Source organism: Chiloscyllium plagiosum, unplaced genomic scaffold (assembly GCF_037043375.1).
Source record: "Chiloscyllium plagiosum isolate Xiang-an unplaced genomic scaffold, Cpla_swu_hap1 HiC_scaffold_18, whole genome shotgun sequence".
Classification (NCBI taxonomy): Eukaryota; Metazoa; Chordata; class Chondrichthyes; order Orectolobiformes; family Hemiscylliidae; genus Chiloscyllium; species Chiloscyllium plagiosum.
The window spans coordinates 39,835,905-39,854,426 of NW_028270156.1; the positions used below are offsets into that span (position 1 = coordinate 39,835,905).

Consider the following 18,522-nt stretch of genomic DNA (forward strand, 5'->3'; position numbering starts at 1 on the left):
ATAGTGACAGTGGGGTCTGTGGGGGGGCGTGTCAGCAGAATGCAGGTGAATGGCGCTGGTGGGGGCGGAAGTGGTAATGACCACCGCAGTAGGGGTGGCGGAAGTCACTGAGCGTGTGGCATCAGCGATGATGTGAGGGGCGGAAGTGATGTCACGTGTGATGCATGAGGAATTGTGAGGGGCGGAAGTGGTCGTGGGAGTGGCCATGATGGGGGGAGAAGTGACATCATCAATCAGCGTGGGGGTGGCAGCTGCATCAGCCGCATGGCTAATGGCGTCAGAATAGTTTCCGAGGCCAGGGGAATCTTCTGGAATGTTTGAGGAGCGCTGTTTATGGAGGTGGGTAAATAAAAGTTTGTTGTACTTACAGTTTTTGATGTTTGAGATGAAATTGAAATACTGTTTGTTCAATATATGGCATCAGTTGTACAACACTATGATCATATGCTGTAAATTCTGTGTCCTGTGATCCTACTCCTCTAGCTACCTGACCAAGGAGCAGTGCTCTGAAAGCTAGTACTTCTAAATAAACCTAATTTGGAGATGCCAGTGTTGGACTGGGGTGGACAAATGTAAAAATCACACAACACCAGGTTACACTCCAACAGGTTTATTTGGAAGCACAAGCTTTTCGTGCACTGTCCTTCAGTTGGTTATGGAGAATAAGATTAAGACACAGAATTTATAGCAAAAGTTTACAGTTTATAGTTTATAACAAAAATTATAGTTTATAGCAAAAGATTACATCACACTGTAAACTTTTGCTATAAATTCTCTGTCTTACGATCTTATTATACTCCACAACCACTTGATGAAAGAGCAGCGCTCCGAAAGCTAGTGCTTCCAAATAAACCTGTTGTTGTGTGATTTTTGACTGTAATTTAAACGGGATATTGGTGTTGAACAAGTTAAACCAGAGAAAGAGGGAGCGTGTAACCCTCTGGATTACTTTTTTTTTAAAATGTTCAAACTTCACGACGCTCTTCCACTTCGAGATGGCCCCCGGAATGACTCGATGGGCTGATGATGGGACAACAACACTCCGCCCCCATGAGAGCTGCTGCTGCTGCCGCTGCCGCTGGAACCCGCCTGGCCAGGAGCACAGGGACCGCCACAGAGTCCCGGACACACCACTCACAGCCGGAGTGACATCGCCGTCAGCCAATCAGACAGCCGCTGCTCTGGCTCAGTCCAATCAACAGGTGGGACTGGCGGCAGGCCGGACACATGGAGCTCATTCCAATGAGCGACAAGTGCTGAGAGTGTGTGAGCAATGTCGGCGAACGCAGCGCGGCCACTCTTCGGGTTGACCCCCTTTTCGAAACTGTGCGCGGCCCTGGGCACTTTGTTGTTTTTTCTGTTGAGTCTCCTGCTGGTCCGGCAGCTCCTGAAACAGAGGAGACCGCGAGGGTTCCCACCGGGTCCCACCGCTCTCCCTCTCATAGGCAATCTCCTGTCACTCATCAATGAGCCACACGTCCTCTTGAAGAAACAGAGTGAAATTCATGGACAGGTACTGACTTAAAACTTATTTATTAAAACAAATCGATCTTCGATTGCAATCAGGGCCGTATCATCAAAATTTGTTGCAAACATTTGTAATCTTGGACTTGAGATATTAATGCTGGCTCTTTAGTGGATCTCTCGTGGATTTCAGCTGTTGTTGTGAATGATAAAGTATGGAAAAAGAACACATGGACTTTGTACTCTGTGTGTCCGGCTGGCAGCGTGATCACCAAGTGCAGAGCATCTGTATATTTCATTACTGTTAAAGGAAGAGAGAAACTTCGTCAGTTACTTATAACCTGCATTTCTCTCGTACCTTTTCCGAAAAAGGTCAAAATTTGAGCAAAGGAAGAGATATTAGGAAGTTGACCAAGAACTTGAGTAAAATTGTAAGTGTTAAGAAGGTTCTAAAAGGAAAGTAAAAGGATATGGAAAGCAAAGAGGTTGGGACAGGTACTCTGCAGCACAGGGTCTGAAGGCAAAGCTAAAGGAAGAAGATAAACAGGACTTCAGAACTCGAGGAACAGAGTTCCCAGCTGATCGAAGGGATGATCGGAACTGGAGGGTGAGACCTGGAAATGAGGCACAATGCAGAATAGAAGTCTCTGTGAGCCACTGAACACAAGGATAATGGATGAGCCAAAGTTTATGGAGGATTGGCAGTCATCCAGAAGAGAGTTGTAATGAGTTGACAGAGGCCATTGGAAGCCTGCCAGTGATGGGAGGGAAGCAGGAAATGACTGTCGCTGAAAACTTCATGCAGCTTAAAGACTTCTACTGGTCCCATTCATGAACTATAAGTTAACTACTGTGGGAGTATTGATTGGTCCCATAATCCACTTAAAATGTCAATTTATATTTTCTACCATGTTGTGCATTGCTGAGCAAACAGCTCATCAGACCAAACAGAGCCATTCCGAGCATCTAGTGTTGCTTCGGCATTCATGATAGAAAATGGAATGTGACACCATGATTACTATCTCACTTGAAAACATCCTTAAAATCCTTTTGTAGAATGTGCACATCACTGGCAATTGTTTTGCCCATCACTAATTGTCCTTGAACTGGACAGCCTGCCAAACCATTTCAAAGGGTAATAAAGAGACAGGCGTATTGTTGTTTGATCTTTATGGGTAGCTTTAGAGTCCAGAATTGTACAAACCCTTCACTCCAACTTGTCCATACCGACCAGATATCCTAAGCTAATCTAGTTCCATTTGCCAGCACTTGACCCATATCACTCTAAACACTTTTGCTATTCATATACCTATCCAGATGCACTTTAAATGTTGCAATGTATCAGCCTCTACCACTTCCTCTCTAGCACCTCATTTCATACACATACCACGCTCTGTTGTGAAAAAGTGCTACTTAGGTCCCTTTTAATTCTTTCCTGTCTCACCTTAAACTTATGCTGTCTAGTTTTTGGACTTGTCCTAGCCGGGAAAAGACCTTGCTATTTACCGTATCCAGGCCCCTCGTGATTTTATAAACCTCAACAAGGTTACCCCTTAGCCTCTGATTGCTCCAGGACAAACAGCCCCAGCCTCTTCAGCCTCTCCCTATAGCTCAAATCGTCCAACCCTGGCAACATCCTTGTACATCTTTTCTGAACTCTTTCAATGTTCATAACATCCTTCCTACAGGAGGGAGACCAGCACTGCACACAATATTCCAAAAGTGGCCTTACCAATGTCCTGTAACCTCAAAAAATTTCACTCCCTCAATTTCCAGCTAGTTTGGGACCACCAGAAGTTGCATATCTGTGCTAGCTATCTAGGGAGATGCCAAGCCTCATTCATTCAGTGACAATTATGTGTCCTGCAGCTGTTTTCTCGTCCATTCAGACTGATTACTAAGCTTCTGGAAGAAGAAGGATAGTCACTGAAGACTGAGCTGCTGATTCCTTTGAAGAAAAATATCAATGAGCTAGTGGAGGGGTATAAAAGGTGCCACATGACCACCAGGTCATTGAAGAAGTCTTCTGTTTGCTCAAGATGCAGCTTAAGGACTTGGACAAATTTGGAGGCATTCTTCACTGTCACTGATCTGCACGATCTTTCACAATATCACAGTGCAGAGAGGAATGGAGCTACAACAAGAGGGAGCTGCACATAAACTGGCATCCTCCTCATCTGAAGAAAGACCAGATTTCACATGACTTCACATGAATATACACCTGGTACCCAAAGAAACCCACAACAGGCTCAACCAGGCACACCATTTAATACATGTGTCTGGATCTACCTGAGAGTGCCACGGGAAATGAATGTGCCCAGATTACCTACTAAACTTTGAAATGGATCTGAGCTGTAGAGTTGCTGAACACCTAGGACTGAATCATACAGCTTCTAATGAACAAGAGTGACTGCATTGGCCAGAGGCTAAAAGCTCCTCATCTCCCTCTCTTTTATCCTTACAGGAGAAACAGATCTGTAATGTCCATGAGTGGCCCAATGCAAGAAGATAAGTTCCAAAACCATGTGTCAGCACCAGCAAGATGGGAGGAAGCCATGGACCTTGCTAGCATTGCTAACCACGAGGAATATCCATGGTGACCTGGAGAGTATGAGCTGGAAGCATACATTACATGGTGCAGTGTGCTCCAAACTGTCCAATAGCACCTTGTCTAATGGTGTGCCAAACAAAATTATATGGGGAAGCCTCAGTTCTGCAGAGCATTCTGCCCTCCAAGGCTGGTTCTCGTGTTCTCTTCTTATGTCTTCCACAGGTCTCAGCATCCAAGTACGGTGATCAATCCCAGCACCGTTATTGGCCCAAGCACATCCAGAGCAGACCTCAGCAGAAGCACCATCACACCTAACATGTGCATCCCATACCAGGATAGATATAGTCACCTCCAGTGTGGTTAGCTAAGATGGCATTTGGTGAGGAGCACAGGGGCGGCACGGTGGCACAGTGGTTAGCATTGCTGCCTCACAGCGCCAGAGACCCGGGTTCAATTCCCGACTCAGGCGACTGACTGTGTGGAGTTTGCACATTCTCCCCGTGTCTGCGTGGGTTTCCTCCGGGTGATCCGGTTTCCTCCCACAGTCCAAAGATGTGCAGGTCAAGTGAATCGGCCATGCTAAATTGCCCGTAGTGTTAGGTAAAGGGGTAAATGTAGGGGAATGGGTGGGTTGCGCTTCGATGGGTCGGTGTGGACTTGTTGGGCCGAAGGGCCTGTTTCCACACTGTAAGTAATCTAATCCCTGTAACTGAGGCAGAACCTTTGGAAGATGGAGTATAGACATGACTGTGCTCAACTGGGTGAAGACAGAGGGTCTCAAGAGTGATGGGAAAGGGGACTTCACTTAGACTAACAACAGCAGATTTACTCTCACATGTGGAATTGCTCTGAGACAGTGCAGGATCATGTTTGGAGAATGGAGGAGATATCCAGCTCATGTCTCAGGTCATGTCGTTACCATCATGCTAGCTTTTTAATTGCACTATCTGCTGAATTCAAATTTCACCATCTGCCACGGCAGGATTCAAACCTTTATCCCTCAAACACTGGCCTGGTATCTGGATTACTAGCTGAGTGACAATACCACTATGTTACCACCTCCCAATTGCATGTTACACTTTTTGACATGAACTGATAGAGGGATATCACTTAATCTCCAGCTGGTATACCTTTCTAGCTGTCCTGGGATGCCATCATCAGCAGCAGCCTCCTTAGCCCCTCTGACAAAGGAGCATCTATGGAGCAAAGTGTAGTGAAGGAGGCTGCCTGCTATGGGCACTAACCAGATGCATTTCAGCCTCAGACAGAGACCAGTGAACAGGCTGCCTTCATCCTGAGCAAAGCCACTGGAGGGGCACCATGTAAAAGTGGCCAACCACAGAGGCCACTGCATTGTAAAGTACCATTGGGATGTCTTCTACTTGTAACTGTGCACTGTTTTGTTTATGAAAACCATGTCAATATTGATGAATGAAGCCAGATATGTGAATATTGTTTCATTCGTGGTAGGGAAACATTGCTGCAAACATTAGTGATGAGAGCTTCCAATGCAACCCAAAGTGAGTTTCAGATTGTTGTTCCTTCTCCTGGGTCAGACGATCTCACTGAAAAACAGCCTGAATCAGAGGCTCCCTGGTATTAATGACATCCAGACAAGACCCTCAAACTCCATTCTGGGCCCAGACATCACCTCCTGCACGCACCCCATTCTCCATTTCTTCCTGTGCAGCTGAGGCACCTTAAGAGTCAATATGTGTCCTGAAAAATTGATGAAGCAATGCACTTACTAAAGCTTTTATTTTGACATAAATTCCTGTACAGTACAATACTTAGGAATGTATGTAGATTACAAACCTCAAATAGTGACAGCAGGGTTACCTGCTGTCATAAAATATTGTTCTATTGCAGGAGGTATTGATCTCAAAGATACCTATCCCAGTGGACTCCAGACGACTATTGACTCTGTCCCCTTTTATAAGATGCCAAAGAGAGTTAGTATCATAATTACTCACCCAGAGTGGAGCATATTCTATGATCTGTGCCAAGGTGGTTTGGAATCAATACCTCAGCTACCTTGAATGAAAAGAAGTAGATGCTGGATCTTTCATAATTAGATTATACCAAACAGCCATTCATCAATATGTTGGTGATATTAGTAATGACGAAGATACTTTAATTCAATAAATTTATTCATATTGATAAAACACAGCATAAAATTATACTGCACAGAAGGAGATCATTCTGCCCAGGATTTCTATGTCAGCTGTTACTCCACAGCTCTTTCCCTGCATTCCTTTAAACATTTCCCTTCAAGTATTTATCTCATTCTCTTTTGGATGTAACTATTGGATCTTCATCCATCACCCTTTCAGGTAGACATTCCAAATCACAATAACTCTGTCTTAAAATAAATGTCCTCTTGTCGCCTCTGGTTCTTTTGCCAGTCACCTTAAACTTGTATCCTTTGGCTAACAACCCGTCAGCTACTGGAAATGGTACTTTACTTCTCCTTATTCGTTTTCTCAAAACTAGGCATCTTTCGGACTATTTCCATCAAGTCTATTCTTAGCTGTGTTTGTGTTAAGGACAATAAGTCCAGTGTCTTCAGTTTTTCCAAATAACTGACGTTTCTCATCCCCCGGTCAGAGTAACAAATCGCATGTACCTAAGGACTTGGCACCCTTCTTAAAATTTAGTGCCCAAAAGCAAACTCATTACTGCTGATAAGATCTAATCAGTGTTTTATAAAGACTTAGCATAGCCTGTTTGCTTTTGCATTCTATTTCTCTGCTAATGAACTCTGGGATATTATATGGATTCTTTCAGCAGCCTATAGATATGTTCTGTCACCTAAAAAGATAGATAAATGTATGTCTTCATTTATTCCTGCACATACTTTATATTTTTAATCTGTATACAGGTTATTTTAATATGCAATATATTTTATACATATATCATAATTTCTAAAATGCATTAGCTTTTGTATGTGTTTTATATATATATTATGCACAATATATACATAAAGAAGTGGTAGTTAGAATAGTGACCACTGAGAAACATCATTATATATATATATCTTCCTGCCTTCCAGTCTGAAAAACAACCACCTACCATCACTATTCTCTATCAGTCCTTTAGGCAATTTTGTATCCATGTTCTAAATTTTTGAACAAGTCTAGTCGTTGTCAATTCGAGAATGATGGGAACTCAGGGTCATGCATTTCTGCCACGGATCTATATGTGATTAAACAGGTGATGCTCAACTTTCATATCTTTACGTATCCAGTTAAAGTCTGGAACATAAGTGTGGTGCCACTGCCATTTGTGGTGCACCTCAGTAAGAACAGCATTCAATGAATGTTGAAAATCTCTGAGCTATCAATAATTATGGGTGGAATTTCAGTTGGAACCTATGTGAAATAAGTTGGAGTTGAAGACAGTTGCTGAGGAAGAGGATGTGGCTTGCCAAACAAATTTTGGTAGATACAAGAATGAAAACAGGAAGGTATGAGGATGAACAAATTGCCCCAGACAATGCTCCATGCAATAGTCCGAAAAATGCCTAGTTTTGAGAAAACAAATAAGGAGGAATAAAGTACCATTTCCAGTAGCTGATGGGTTGTTAGCCAAAGGATACAAGTTTAAGTTGACAGGCAAAAGAATCTCAATATCAATTTTCTGGATGAAAATGAAGCAAAGGAAGTACATTTCCATGGGGATTCTCTGCGTGTGCTATTTTCAGTAGTTTGTATGGTTTTTCCAACGTCACTGCAGATGAGTGGGCGACATCCTGTTGAAAGTCACCACCAGTTTACTTAAACTCTGCAATGTTTTCACTGTTGACCATAAGCAAACCTCCTTCATCTTTTAGTGACATTATCCCAACGTTGTCTCTTTACAGCTACTATGTCAACAGGAACCTTTACATTGCCCTTCATGCCTTCCTCAAAATTCTATTGTAATTTCTTTTAATCACAATTTCTGAAATTTTCCGACACAAATGTTGAATTTATTTTTTCTTATTAACACTGAAAGCATGTATTTGTTATATTCTCAAATTTGTTTTTACCTTTTTATTCCATGCAATTTCACATAGACTTTGGGATTCAGCATGTTATAAGATTTGTTACTGCTGTTAAAATAAGCTTTTGTTTGCATCTAAATGTACAACTCATGACCTGGAAAAGCTGAGTGCCCAAAATGGTAATGTATAGTTTTGGTCTCCTTTTTTATGAGGAAGGATGTTCTGGCTATGGCGAGAGTACAACACAGACATATCAGATTGAGTCCTGAATGACAGGACCTCAGTATTAAGTGAGATCTGGATTGGTTCAAACTATATTTACTTGAGTTTAGGAGAATAAGGAGGGATCCTTGTTGGGTGTTTACTATAGGCCCCCCAATAGCAGCAGAGATGTGGAGAAACAGATTGGAAAACAGATTTTGGAAAGGTGCAGAAGCCACAGGGTAGTAGTCATGGGCGATTTCAACTTCCCAAATATTGATTGGAAGCTCTTTAGATCAAGTAGATTGGATGGGGCGGTGTTTGTGCAGTGTGTCCAGGAAGCTTTTCTAACTCAGTATGTAGATTGTCTGACCAGAGGGGAGGCCATATTGGATTTGGTACTTGGTAACGAACCGGGACAAGTGATGGGCTTGTTAGTGGGTGAGCATTTTGGTGATGGTGAACACAATTCTGTGACTTTCACCTTGGTTATGGAGAGAGATAGGTGCGTGCAACAGGGTAGGTTTTACAATTGGGGGAAGGGTAAATAGGAGGCTGCAAAACAGGATCTGAGGAGCATAAGTTGGGAGCATAGGCTGTCAGGGAAGGATGTCGTTGAAATGTGGAACTTTTTCAAGGAACAGATATGACATGTCCTTGATATGTATGTATCTGTCAGGAAAGAGATGGTCGTGTGAGGGAACCTTGGTTGACGAGGGAGGTTGAATGTCTTGTAAAGAGGAAGAAGGAGGCTTACATAAGGTTGAGGAAACAAGGTTCAGACAGAGCATTTGAGGAATACAGGATAGCCAGAAGGGAGCTGAAGAAAGGGATTAGGAGAGCTAAGAGAGGGCATGAAAAATCTTTGGCGGGTAGGATCAAGGATAACCCCAAGGCCTTTTATGCGTATGTGAGAAACATGTGAATGACGAGAACGAGGGTAGGTCCGATCAAGGACAGTAGTGGGAGACTGTGTATTGAGTCGGAAGAGATAGGAGAGGTCTTGAATGAATACTTTTCTTCAGTATTTACAAATCAGAGGGACTGTATTGTTGAAGAGGAGAGTATGAAGCGGACTGGTAAGCTAGAGGAGATACTTGTTAGGAAGGAAGATGTGTTGGGCATTTTGAAAAACTTGAGGATAGACAAGTCCCCCGGGCCAGACAGGATAAATCCTGGGATTATGTGGGAAGCAAGAGAGGAAATTGCAGAGCCGTTGGCAATGATCTTTTCGTCTTCACTGTCAACAGGGGCGGTACCAGGGGACTGGAGAGTGGCGAATGTTGTGCCCCTGTTCAAAAAAGGGAATAGGGATAACCCCGGGAATTACAGGCCAGTTAGTCTTACTTCGGTGGTAGGCAAAGTAATGGAAAGGGTACTGAGGGATAGGATTTATGAGTATCTGGAAAGACACTGCTTGATTAGGGACAGCCAGCACGGATTTGTGAGGGGTAGGTCTTGCCTTACAAGTCTTATGGAATTCTTTGAGGAGGTGACCAAGCATGTGGATGAGGGTAGAGCAGTGGATGTAGTGTACATGGATTTTAGTAAGGCATTTGATAAGGTTCCCCATGGTAGGCTTAAGCGGAAAGTCAGGAGACATGGGATAGTGGGAAACTTGGCCAGTTGGATAGGTCGAAGTCAGAGAGTGGTGGTGGATGGTAAATATTCAGCCTGGAGCCCAGTTACAAGTAAAGTTCTGCAGGGATCAGTTCTGGGTCCTCTGCTGTTTGTAATTTTTATTAATGACTTGGAAGAGGGAGTCGAAGGGTGGGTCAGTTGTAAATTTGCAGACGATACGAAGATTGGTGGAGTTGTGGATAGTGAGGAGGGCTATTGTCGGCTGCAAAGGGACTTAGATATGATGCAGAACTGGGCTGAGGAGTGGCAGATGGAGTTCAACCCTGTCAAGTGAGAGGTTGTCCATTTTGGAAGGACAAAAAAGCATGCGGAATACAGGGTTAATGGTAGGGTTCTTAGTAAGGTGGAGGAGCAGAGGGATCTTGGGGTCTATGTTCATAGCTCTTTGAAAGTTGCCACTCAGGTGGATAGAGCTTGTAAGAAGGCCTATGGTGTATTAGCATTCATTAACAGAGGGATAGAATTCAAGAGTCGTGAGGTGATGTTGCAGCTGTACAGGACCTTGGTAAGGCCACATTTGGAGTACTGTGTGCAGTTCTGGTCGCATCATTTTAGGAAAGATGTGGAGGCTTTGGAGAGGATGCAGAGGAGATTTACCAGGATGTTGCCTGGAATGGAGAATAGGTCGTACGAGGATAGGTTGAGAGTGCTAGGCCTTTTCTCATTGGAACGGCGAAGAATGAGGGGTGACTTGATAGAGGTTTATAAGATGATCAGGGAAATAGATAGAGTAGACAGTCAGAGACTTTTTCCCCGGGTACAACAGAGTGTTACAAGGGGACATAAATTTATGGTGAAGGGTGGAAGGTATAGGGGGGATGTCAGGGGTAGGTTCTTTACCCAGAGAGTGGTGGGGGCATGGAATGCGTTGCCTGTGGGAGTGGCAGAGTCAGAATCATTGGTGACCTTCAAGCGGCAATTGGATAGGTACATGGATAGGTGCTTAAGCTAAGATAAATGTTTGGCACAACATCGTGGGCCGAAGGGCTTGTTCTGTGCTGTATTGTTGTATGTTCTATTTCATAAAGTCATATTCTAAGGGGTAGGCCATTTAGAACTGAGATGAGGAGAAATTTCTTCACCCAGAGAATGGTGAGCCTGTGACAGTCACTGCCAAAGAAAGCAGTTGCGGTCACAACATTGAATGTTTTAAAGAAGGACTAGATATTATTCTTTGGGCTGAATGGATCAAAGGGTATGGGGAGAAAGTGGAAAGAGGGTACTGAAAAGGATGATCATCCATGATCTGATTGAATGCTGGAGCAGGCTCGAAGGGTCAAATGGCCTACTCCTGGTCCTGTTTTCTATGTTCCTATATTTGTTCGCCAGTTTTCCATTCCCTTGCCTTGATGAGTTATAAACTATGACAAAGTATAAGGTGCAAACCAGAAGTTGATAAAACAAGTTGCAAAGTCAAACCTTCATAGATTCTAAGTCTGTTATCTTATTAGTGTGATGTTATTTGGAAGTACTAGCCTTCCCACTATTGAGCAAAAATATAAAATATTTGATACGTTTATGGAATATCTTAGTACCATTATTAACTACTCGTTTATATATGTCAGCTGTGCCCACCATGACTCCCATTTAAATTTCAAAGATTTCAAATTACACCGTTATTTCACATGTATAGTGTATTATAGTAGAATGGTTTAAACGTTTAACTTACTTTATAAATGTCACTTTCTTATTTACCAGATTTACAGCCTTGATCTTGGTGGCATATCAACTATTATTGTGAATGGGTATGATGCAATCAAAGAATGTCTTGTTCGGCAGAGTGATATTTTTGCGGACAGACCATCGCTACCTCTCTTCAAAAAGCTGACAAACATGGGAGGTAACCTAATATGTTAAATATCATTCATCATAAAAATTATATTTGGCCATATCTTTTGTATCCCAATTTCTTTTTGATTGCTTTTAAATCTGTCGATGGGATATGTATATTGAAAATGTATGACAAAAATAAAGCAGGAAAGAATGCACATGCATAATGTTGCAAATATCAAGTTAATCATCGCAGATTTTAGAATATAACTTTTATTTTAGGAATTAACATTAACTTTAGAAAGTGGGTCTATCTGGTTGTGAACCTCGTAAAAACAATTCTGATGCAAGTGTAATTAAAATATGTCTAGGATTATTTCACTTAAATAGTGGCCTGTGTTTGTCTTGAATGATCAAAGGTGCTGGTGAAATACTTGAACAAGGAATAATCCATTTCTACCTGAACAAGGAATAATCCATTTCTAAACTTTCACTAGAGGAAGAGAATCTGGAGCGAGGGCAATTACATCCATTAGCAATATAGATTATGCATATGAGTTACAGAATCAAAGAGTTGTTAAAAATAGAATTATTTGTTTGCATTTCTGATTGAATCATTTCAAAGCACACCCTGTTATCGTGGACACAAATTGTGGAGCTGGAAGATTGTTTTGTTATTTTATCTGTGCATTTGTTAATGTAATTTTGTGATGATCATGCAGCTGGAAGATTTTCTCTAACTTGGAGGCTATGGAAGAAATCTATAGTGATCTTCACAGAGCGTGTGGAATAAAGCAGCTTGCAAGCAGCTGCAGGATCAAGCTGGGGAAAAGCTGTCTATGTATGTCCAAAGGCATGGAGTCGAAGATACCAAGAGTCTTTAAAGAAAATTGGAGGATTGCTTAGCTAGAATTTAGTGGAAGGATCTATGTGAAATGTCTACTTAGAGGAATAGCTAGAATAACCAAGACAATTGAAGCATATTCTGGAGTACTGTAGCATGCCTTTGGTAGACCTCAGGAGAAATAAAACAATCTTCAATATTTCATAAGACAAGGGAGGTTGCAGGGGGTGAGTGATGAGTGAAAAATAGCACTCAGTGTGCAGCATGTTTTTATAAGCTCCAGTGTTAAGCTCTTGTGCTGGCTTTAATTTCTATTTGATTTAAATAGAGTTTGTTTTTATTTAAAATGTGAAATATTGTGACATTGTGCTGTCAGGTAATTACTGGAAGTTTGGATTTCTTCAAAATTTAATGGTGCCTGACAGTAACAATGGCCAAGAAAATGTTTCGACAAAATGGTTTTGTCAGCTGCAGGTAGTATCGCACTTTATAGCGAAGCCCAGCCGTGAGAAAAATTGAATGCACAGTCATCCCAGTGGAAAATCCATTTACTTTTTTAAATAAAATGTAATCAGTCAGCAAATTTTTAAAAAAAGAGTCTGTTATCAGCATCATAAGGTGGACATCACAACCTTGATGGGTGGCATCTTCGCAGTTTCTGAATGACGTGGGTAATGGGAGTCAATTGAGAAAAAAAAATGATGTGATCAACAGGAATGAAGTTCTCAACATCAAGAAACAAGAAAAAAGTTTCAATCTGCCATGTTTTAAATGACGAGTCCAGAAAGGGGAGGGAAGCCTACTTGCAATTACTTGCATGTCATTAGTATGTCATTGGGCGGCACGGTGGCACAGTGGTTAGCACTGCTGCCTCACAGCACCAGAGACCCGGGTTCAAATACCGCCTCAGGCGACTGACTGTGTCGAGTTTGCACGTTCTCCCCGTGTCTGCGTGGGTTTCCCCCGGGTGCTCCGGTTTCCTCCCACAGTCACAAAGATGTGCAGGGTCAGGTGAATTGGCCATGCTAAATTGCCCGTCGTGTTAGGTAAGGGGTAAATGTAGAGGGTATGGGTGGGTTGCGCTTCGGCGGGTCGGTGTGGACTTGTTAGGCCGAAGGGCCTGTTTCCACACTGTAATGTAATCTAATCTAATCTAATCTAATCTAATCTAAAGTACACCCCCCCCATCCCCTGCCTTGCCATATAGAAAATAGACGGTGACAATTTGGGAAAGAACATCAGAGCAGGTATCTTGCGATAACAGCTAGTGCTTACTCCTTCGGGCTTCCTTCTTGGCCAGCATTCTCAATATCTTAGGGTATACCCATGGGAACCAACTATGCACAGAATATCATCCACGGAGGTTAGCATCGGACCCATATACCAGCCTCACTGCATCATTGAGGCACATCAAACACACTTACAATATAGTTGTGTGCTTCAGCGCTACACTGTGTGCAGGAAACAGGTAGCTATCTGATACATTTGACCAGGGTGCACCTCAAGGGTTCACACTTGCTCGCTTTGCACTTACTTGGATGTTCACAGCATCCCTGTTTTGCTTTATCTGTATGAGCTTTGTCCCCTCCGCTAGAGCTTACAGCCTCCCAGGACTTCTGTCTTGCCTTGTTACTTAGGCCAGGTACAAAGCTAGCCAATTTGTCATGGTTACCAGCTGTGATCAGTCAAGGTGTGCACATGTTGCTGTTGTGTCAATATCATAGCTGCACCATGTGCCAGCAGTTTATATGGCAAACACACTGAATGTGCTTCAACTAAATGGTCATGTCTCAAGTCTGAAGAGAATAAATCACTGAGTTCAGTGAGACAGTCTAGAGCCAGACATAAGTCAACAGCAGTATCCAATACCAGTCCAGGGGGTTGGACATGTTGAGTCAGCTACCTTTTTTAAAATCATTCACAGGATGTGGGCACTGCTGACTGAGTCAGTGTTTATTGCCCATCCCTGGTGGCCTTGAGAAGGTTGTGGTGAGCTGCCTCCTTGTAGTAGTGGCTGGTGTCAGGGAATTAATGTCTTTTCAGTCTGACGTGTGGGCCATGGTTAGTTCTGCCAGTTCTGTGCCATGGGTCCAGGGATTCACAGGAGGTCAGTCGGGAGCCGCACAGTGTTCAGATAGCAGCTAGGTCACCTGCCAGTCATGGCTGTCCATCCAGATCACAAGCGATCCCGACCATGTCATCGGCCATTACAGATTGATCATTGTCACCTCTGTGTAGCAGAAGTAATTACAGGCAAACAGAAAACTATCACTTTTAGGCCACAGTTCGAAAGACAGTCTGAGATCTTGTCTGTGTTAAGGCACACTGCTGAATTCCTCTCACCTTGAACTGTAAATATTTGACAAGCTGTATGATGTAATGTCCGCTTTCCCTGGTGATGTAGGTTGAGTTGGTGGGTACAAGCTTTCAGTCCTCCTACCCCACTTACAATTTTCAATAGCAATTGCATGGCATGGCCTGTGCTGCCTACATCAGAATCATAAGTTCCTCTATGTCAAAGGTCCATGTAGAAGCATTCCATGGCTCTCTTTGTCAGAGTCCTCCATGCCCCATTGTATCAAGGACAATTTTAAACTGTTGTTTGAGTGTAATGTGAATATTGCCTGCTCACATTACTCAGGACCTGTTCGGTTTCTGATGTTCCCCACACAGGTTCATTGGAAATGTGACTAATGGATGCAGTCACAGCAGGGGTTATCATTGTTGTGCTACAATCATTGTAAATTTGTTCCTGCTCAAGAGGCATGCAGTCCCTGACTGTTCCTAGAAGCAACACTTCAGCCAGTTTTGTTTTGTTTTCTCTTTGCTTTTGCTGTTGTTGAATAAACGTGAATATTTTCAATTGTTTGAAGGCTTTCCAGTATGGAATGATCCCACACTAAATGATAAGAAGATACTATGCTGCAGTGGGCATTAGGGAAAGAGTAGACAGGCTTCCAAGATGAATTAGGCGAGGCACAGTCAACTTGGGTCATTATAATATATTAATGAACATCCTCTTGTATTGTAATGAAGTGTCAGCTGTGATACCTATTGCCCTCTGAAGCTTTTCTTTTAATTTGCCACCACCTGCACAGGGAAGGACAGCTCCTGGCTGGCAGCACTGACCCGGTGCATGACTGGTCTTTTGAAAATGGTGGAAGTAGTGGGAGCTTTGGGAGATGCCATTAGTAGTGAGCTCTTCCGCCATTGCTGAGATGAAGCTATCATGACTAGGCCACCGTAAGATTGTGTTGAATGCAGAGAATAGCATGAGAAAAGTCACTAATGTTTACAGAGAGAAACTTGCTATGGAGCTCCCCAAAATTGCCAATTAGCTGATTTCTCACAAAATTCAACCTAAACGCCTCTTTGCGCATTCCCTGGTCCAATATGGGTGTGCTGCAGACTCAGCAGTATAGACGTTGCACGTAGAAAAGCTTATCATTTGATCCAATATGCACACCCCTCAAACACACTTTGTGCTCAAAAAGATTCCTCAATAATATATTATTTTCAAATATAATTTTTCCAGTGTACATTTTGCTTAATTGTTACTGGAAGAATCTTTCAGAAAGTCTTCCTTTGTAAGAATAAATGTAGAGGAAAACCGAGATTAAATACACAGTTAGGGGAAATTCTTTTGAGTTTAGTCCCCTCTACTGGTACATCCTCAGCATTGCTATGGTATGCACCATTTGCAGTGAGCACATTTACAGAAACTGATTGGGTGTACAGGATACAATTGCAAAATTTGTAGATGACACAAAACTGGGAAGAATCAAGTCATATACCGGTGAGGATTGAGAATCAGTTAACAGTGCGAAGGTAAATAAGGCAGATACAAATTAGATACAGTAGGAATCAGTGATTAGATCCCAGCCATTCACGTATGTATCAATGATTTGGACGAGCAAACTAAATGCAATATTTCCAAGGTTGCTGACAACACAAAACAAGATGATATTGCGAGTTTGAGGAGGATGCAAAGAGGCTTCACAATGATCGAGACAAGTTGAGTGTGTGGGCAAATGCATGATAGATGCACTGTAATATGGGAAAAATGTGAAGTTGTCCATTTGGTCAATAAAACCTTACAATCATATAGGGTAGAAGACGACCTTCAGCCCATTCAGTCTGCACTGGCAAAACTACTCTCAAGATACAGCAGACCAACTTTCCCACACTTGGCCCATAACCCTGAACGTTGCAACGTTTCATGTGCTCATCCAGGTGCATATTGTGAGGTTCCCACCTCAACTTACCCCCAAGCAGTACATTCCAGATTTCCACCATCCTGCAAGTGAAAACTGTTTTCCACAAATCCTCTCTGAAACCCCTGCCTTTCACCTTAAAACTATGGTCTCTCCTTAATGTCCTTTCAACGAGCGAGAACAGCTGCTTTCCATCCATCCTGTCCATGCCTCTCATAATCTTACACACTCAATCAGATCCCCTCACAGCCTGCTCTACTGAAAAGAAGGAACTCAGGCCTATCTAGCCTGTCTTCACAGTTAAACTGCTCCATCCCAGGCAACATGCTGGTGAATATCCTCTGCACTCCCTCCAGTGCAATTACTTTCTTTCTATAGTGCGGTGACCAGAACTGCGCACAGTATACCAGCTGTGGCTTTGCCAAAGTCCTGTACAGCTCCAACATAACCTCCCTGCTCTCAGAATCTATGCCGTGACTGATAAAGCAAGTGTTCCATATGCCTTCTTAAAAACCCTATTAACCTATCTTGCTGCTTCAAGAATCTGCGGACAAACAAGGACTGTCTGTTTCTTTTAAGCTTCTAATACCCTGCCATTTATGAAGTACTCTTTGTCTTATTCCTTCTTGCAAAATGCATCACCTCACACATCTGCCAATGATCTGTCCATCTGACCAATCTGTCTATATTCTACTGTAATCTAAGACATTGTTCATCACTGTCAACTATCTGGCCTGTCTTTGTGTCATCTGCAAACTTACTTATCATTCCCCCACTCCTCATATTTTCTTTTGTATTATTTATAAACTACACAAACAATAAGGGGCACAGCACTAATCCCTGTAGTACATCACTGGACACCAGCTCCCAGTCACAAAAGTAGTCTTCTACCACCATACTGTCTTCTGCCATGAAGCCAAATTTGAACCCAACTTGCCAAGTTTCCCTGGATCCCAAGTGCTTTAAGATTCTTTATCAGAAAGATTTTATCAATAACTTTGCTGAAATCCAGATAAACAATATCAACTGCACGAACCTCCCTCTGCACCTGGTCACCTCCTCAAAACTTACCATCAAATTTGTAGAAATGACCTCTAACAAAGTCATGCTGACTGTCACTGACCAAACCTTGCCTCTCCAAGTGAAGATTAATTATCTCCTTCCAAATTTTCTTCAACAGTTTCCCTACAACTGATGAGACTTTCTGTAATTTCCTGATTTACCTCTAAAATCCTTCTTGAACAGTTGAACCATATTAGCTGTCCTTCAGTTCTATAGCACCTCCCTGTAGCTAGACAGGAATTAAAATTTGGATCAGAGTCTGTGTCATTTCCTCCCTTATTTCCCATTGCAGCCTGGGATACAACTCATCTGGAAATGGGGATTTTCTCACTTCTAAGCCTGACAAAGCCTCCAATAACTTCTCAGTCCCTGTGTCAATCTGCTTAAGAATCTCAGAATCCCTCTTCCCAAATTCTGAATCAACATCCTCCTTTTCCAAAGTGAACACAGATGTGAAGTACTCATTTAACACTGAACCAAAGACTTCTAGCTCCATGCACAAATTTCCCCTTTTATCCCAAATGAGCCGTTTCCCAGGTTATTCTCTTCCTCTGGATATACTTGTGGAATATTTGGGAATTCTCTCTGATCTTACCGGTCAGTGTTTTGTCCTGCCTCCTCTTTGCTTGCCTAGTTGCTTTCTTAAATTCCCTCCTGCACTTTCTAAATGCTACTCTGCTGATTTGCTCCTTTTGTACCTATTAAAAGACGTTCTTTTCCTTCTTATCCAGTATTGAATATTCCTAGACATCAAGGGTTCTCGGGACTAGTTGCTCCTCCATTTCACCTT

The 18,522-nt window shown here is 42.6% G+C and overlaps 1 protein-coding gene across 4 annotated transcripts in view; it reads left to right on the forward strand.

Moving 5' to 3' along the window:
- Positions 1-1,250: 1,250 nt before the first annotated feature.
- cyp2r1 (cytochrome P450, family 2, subfamily R, polypeptide 1) overlaps positions 1,251-18,522 on the forward strand; it is a 75,853-nt gene continuing 58,581 nt past the window's right edge. For 2 of the 4 annotated variants that reach the window (XM_087996529.1, XM_043705807.2), the window contains exons 1-2: positions 1,251-1,513; positions 11,541-11,682. In XM_087996529.1, coding sequence (XP_087852655.1) covers positions 1,274-1,513; positions 11,541-11,682 — 382 coding nt within the window. In that variant the 5' untranslated portion in view covers positions 1,251-1,273. Of the gene's footprint in view, positions 1,514-2,198; positions 2,600-4,720; positions 5,371-11,540; positions 11,683-18,522 lie in introns of those variants that run through there. The other 2 variants (XM_087996531.1, XM_087996530.1) reach the window with 2 other exon arrangements.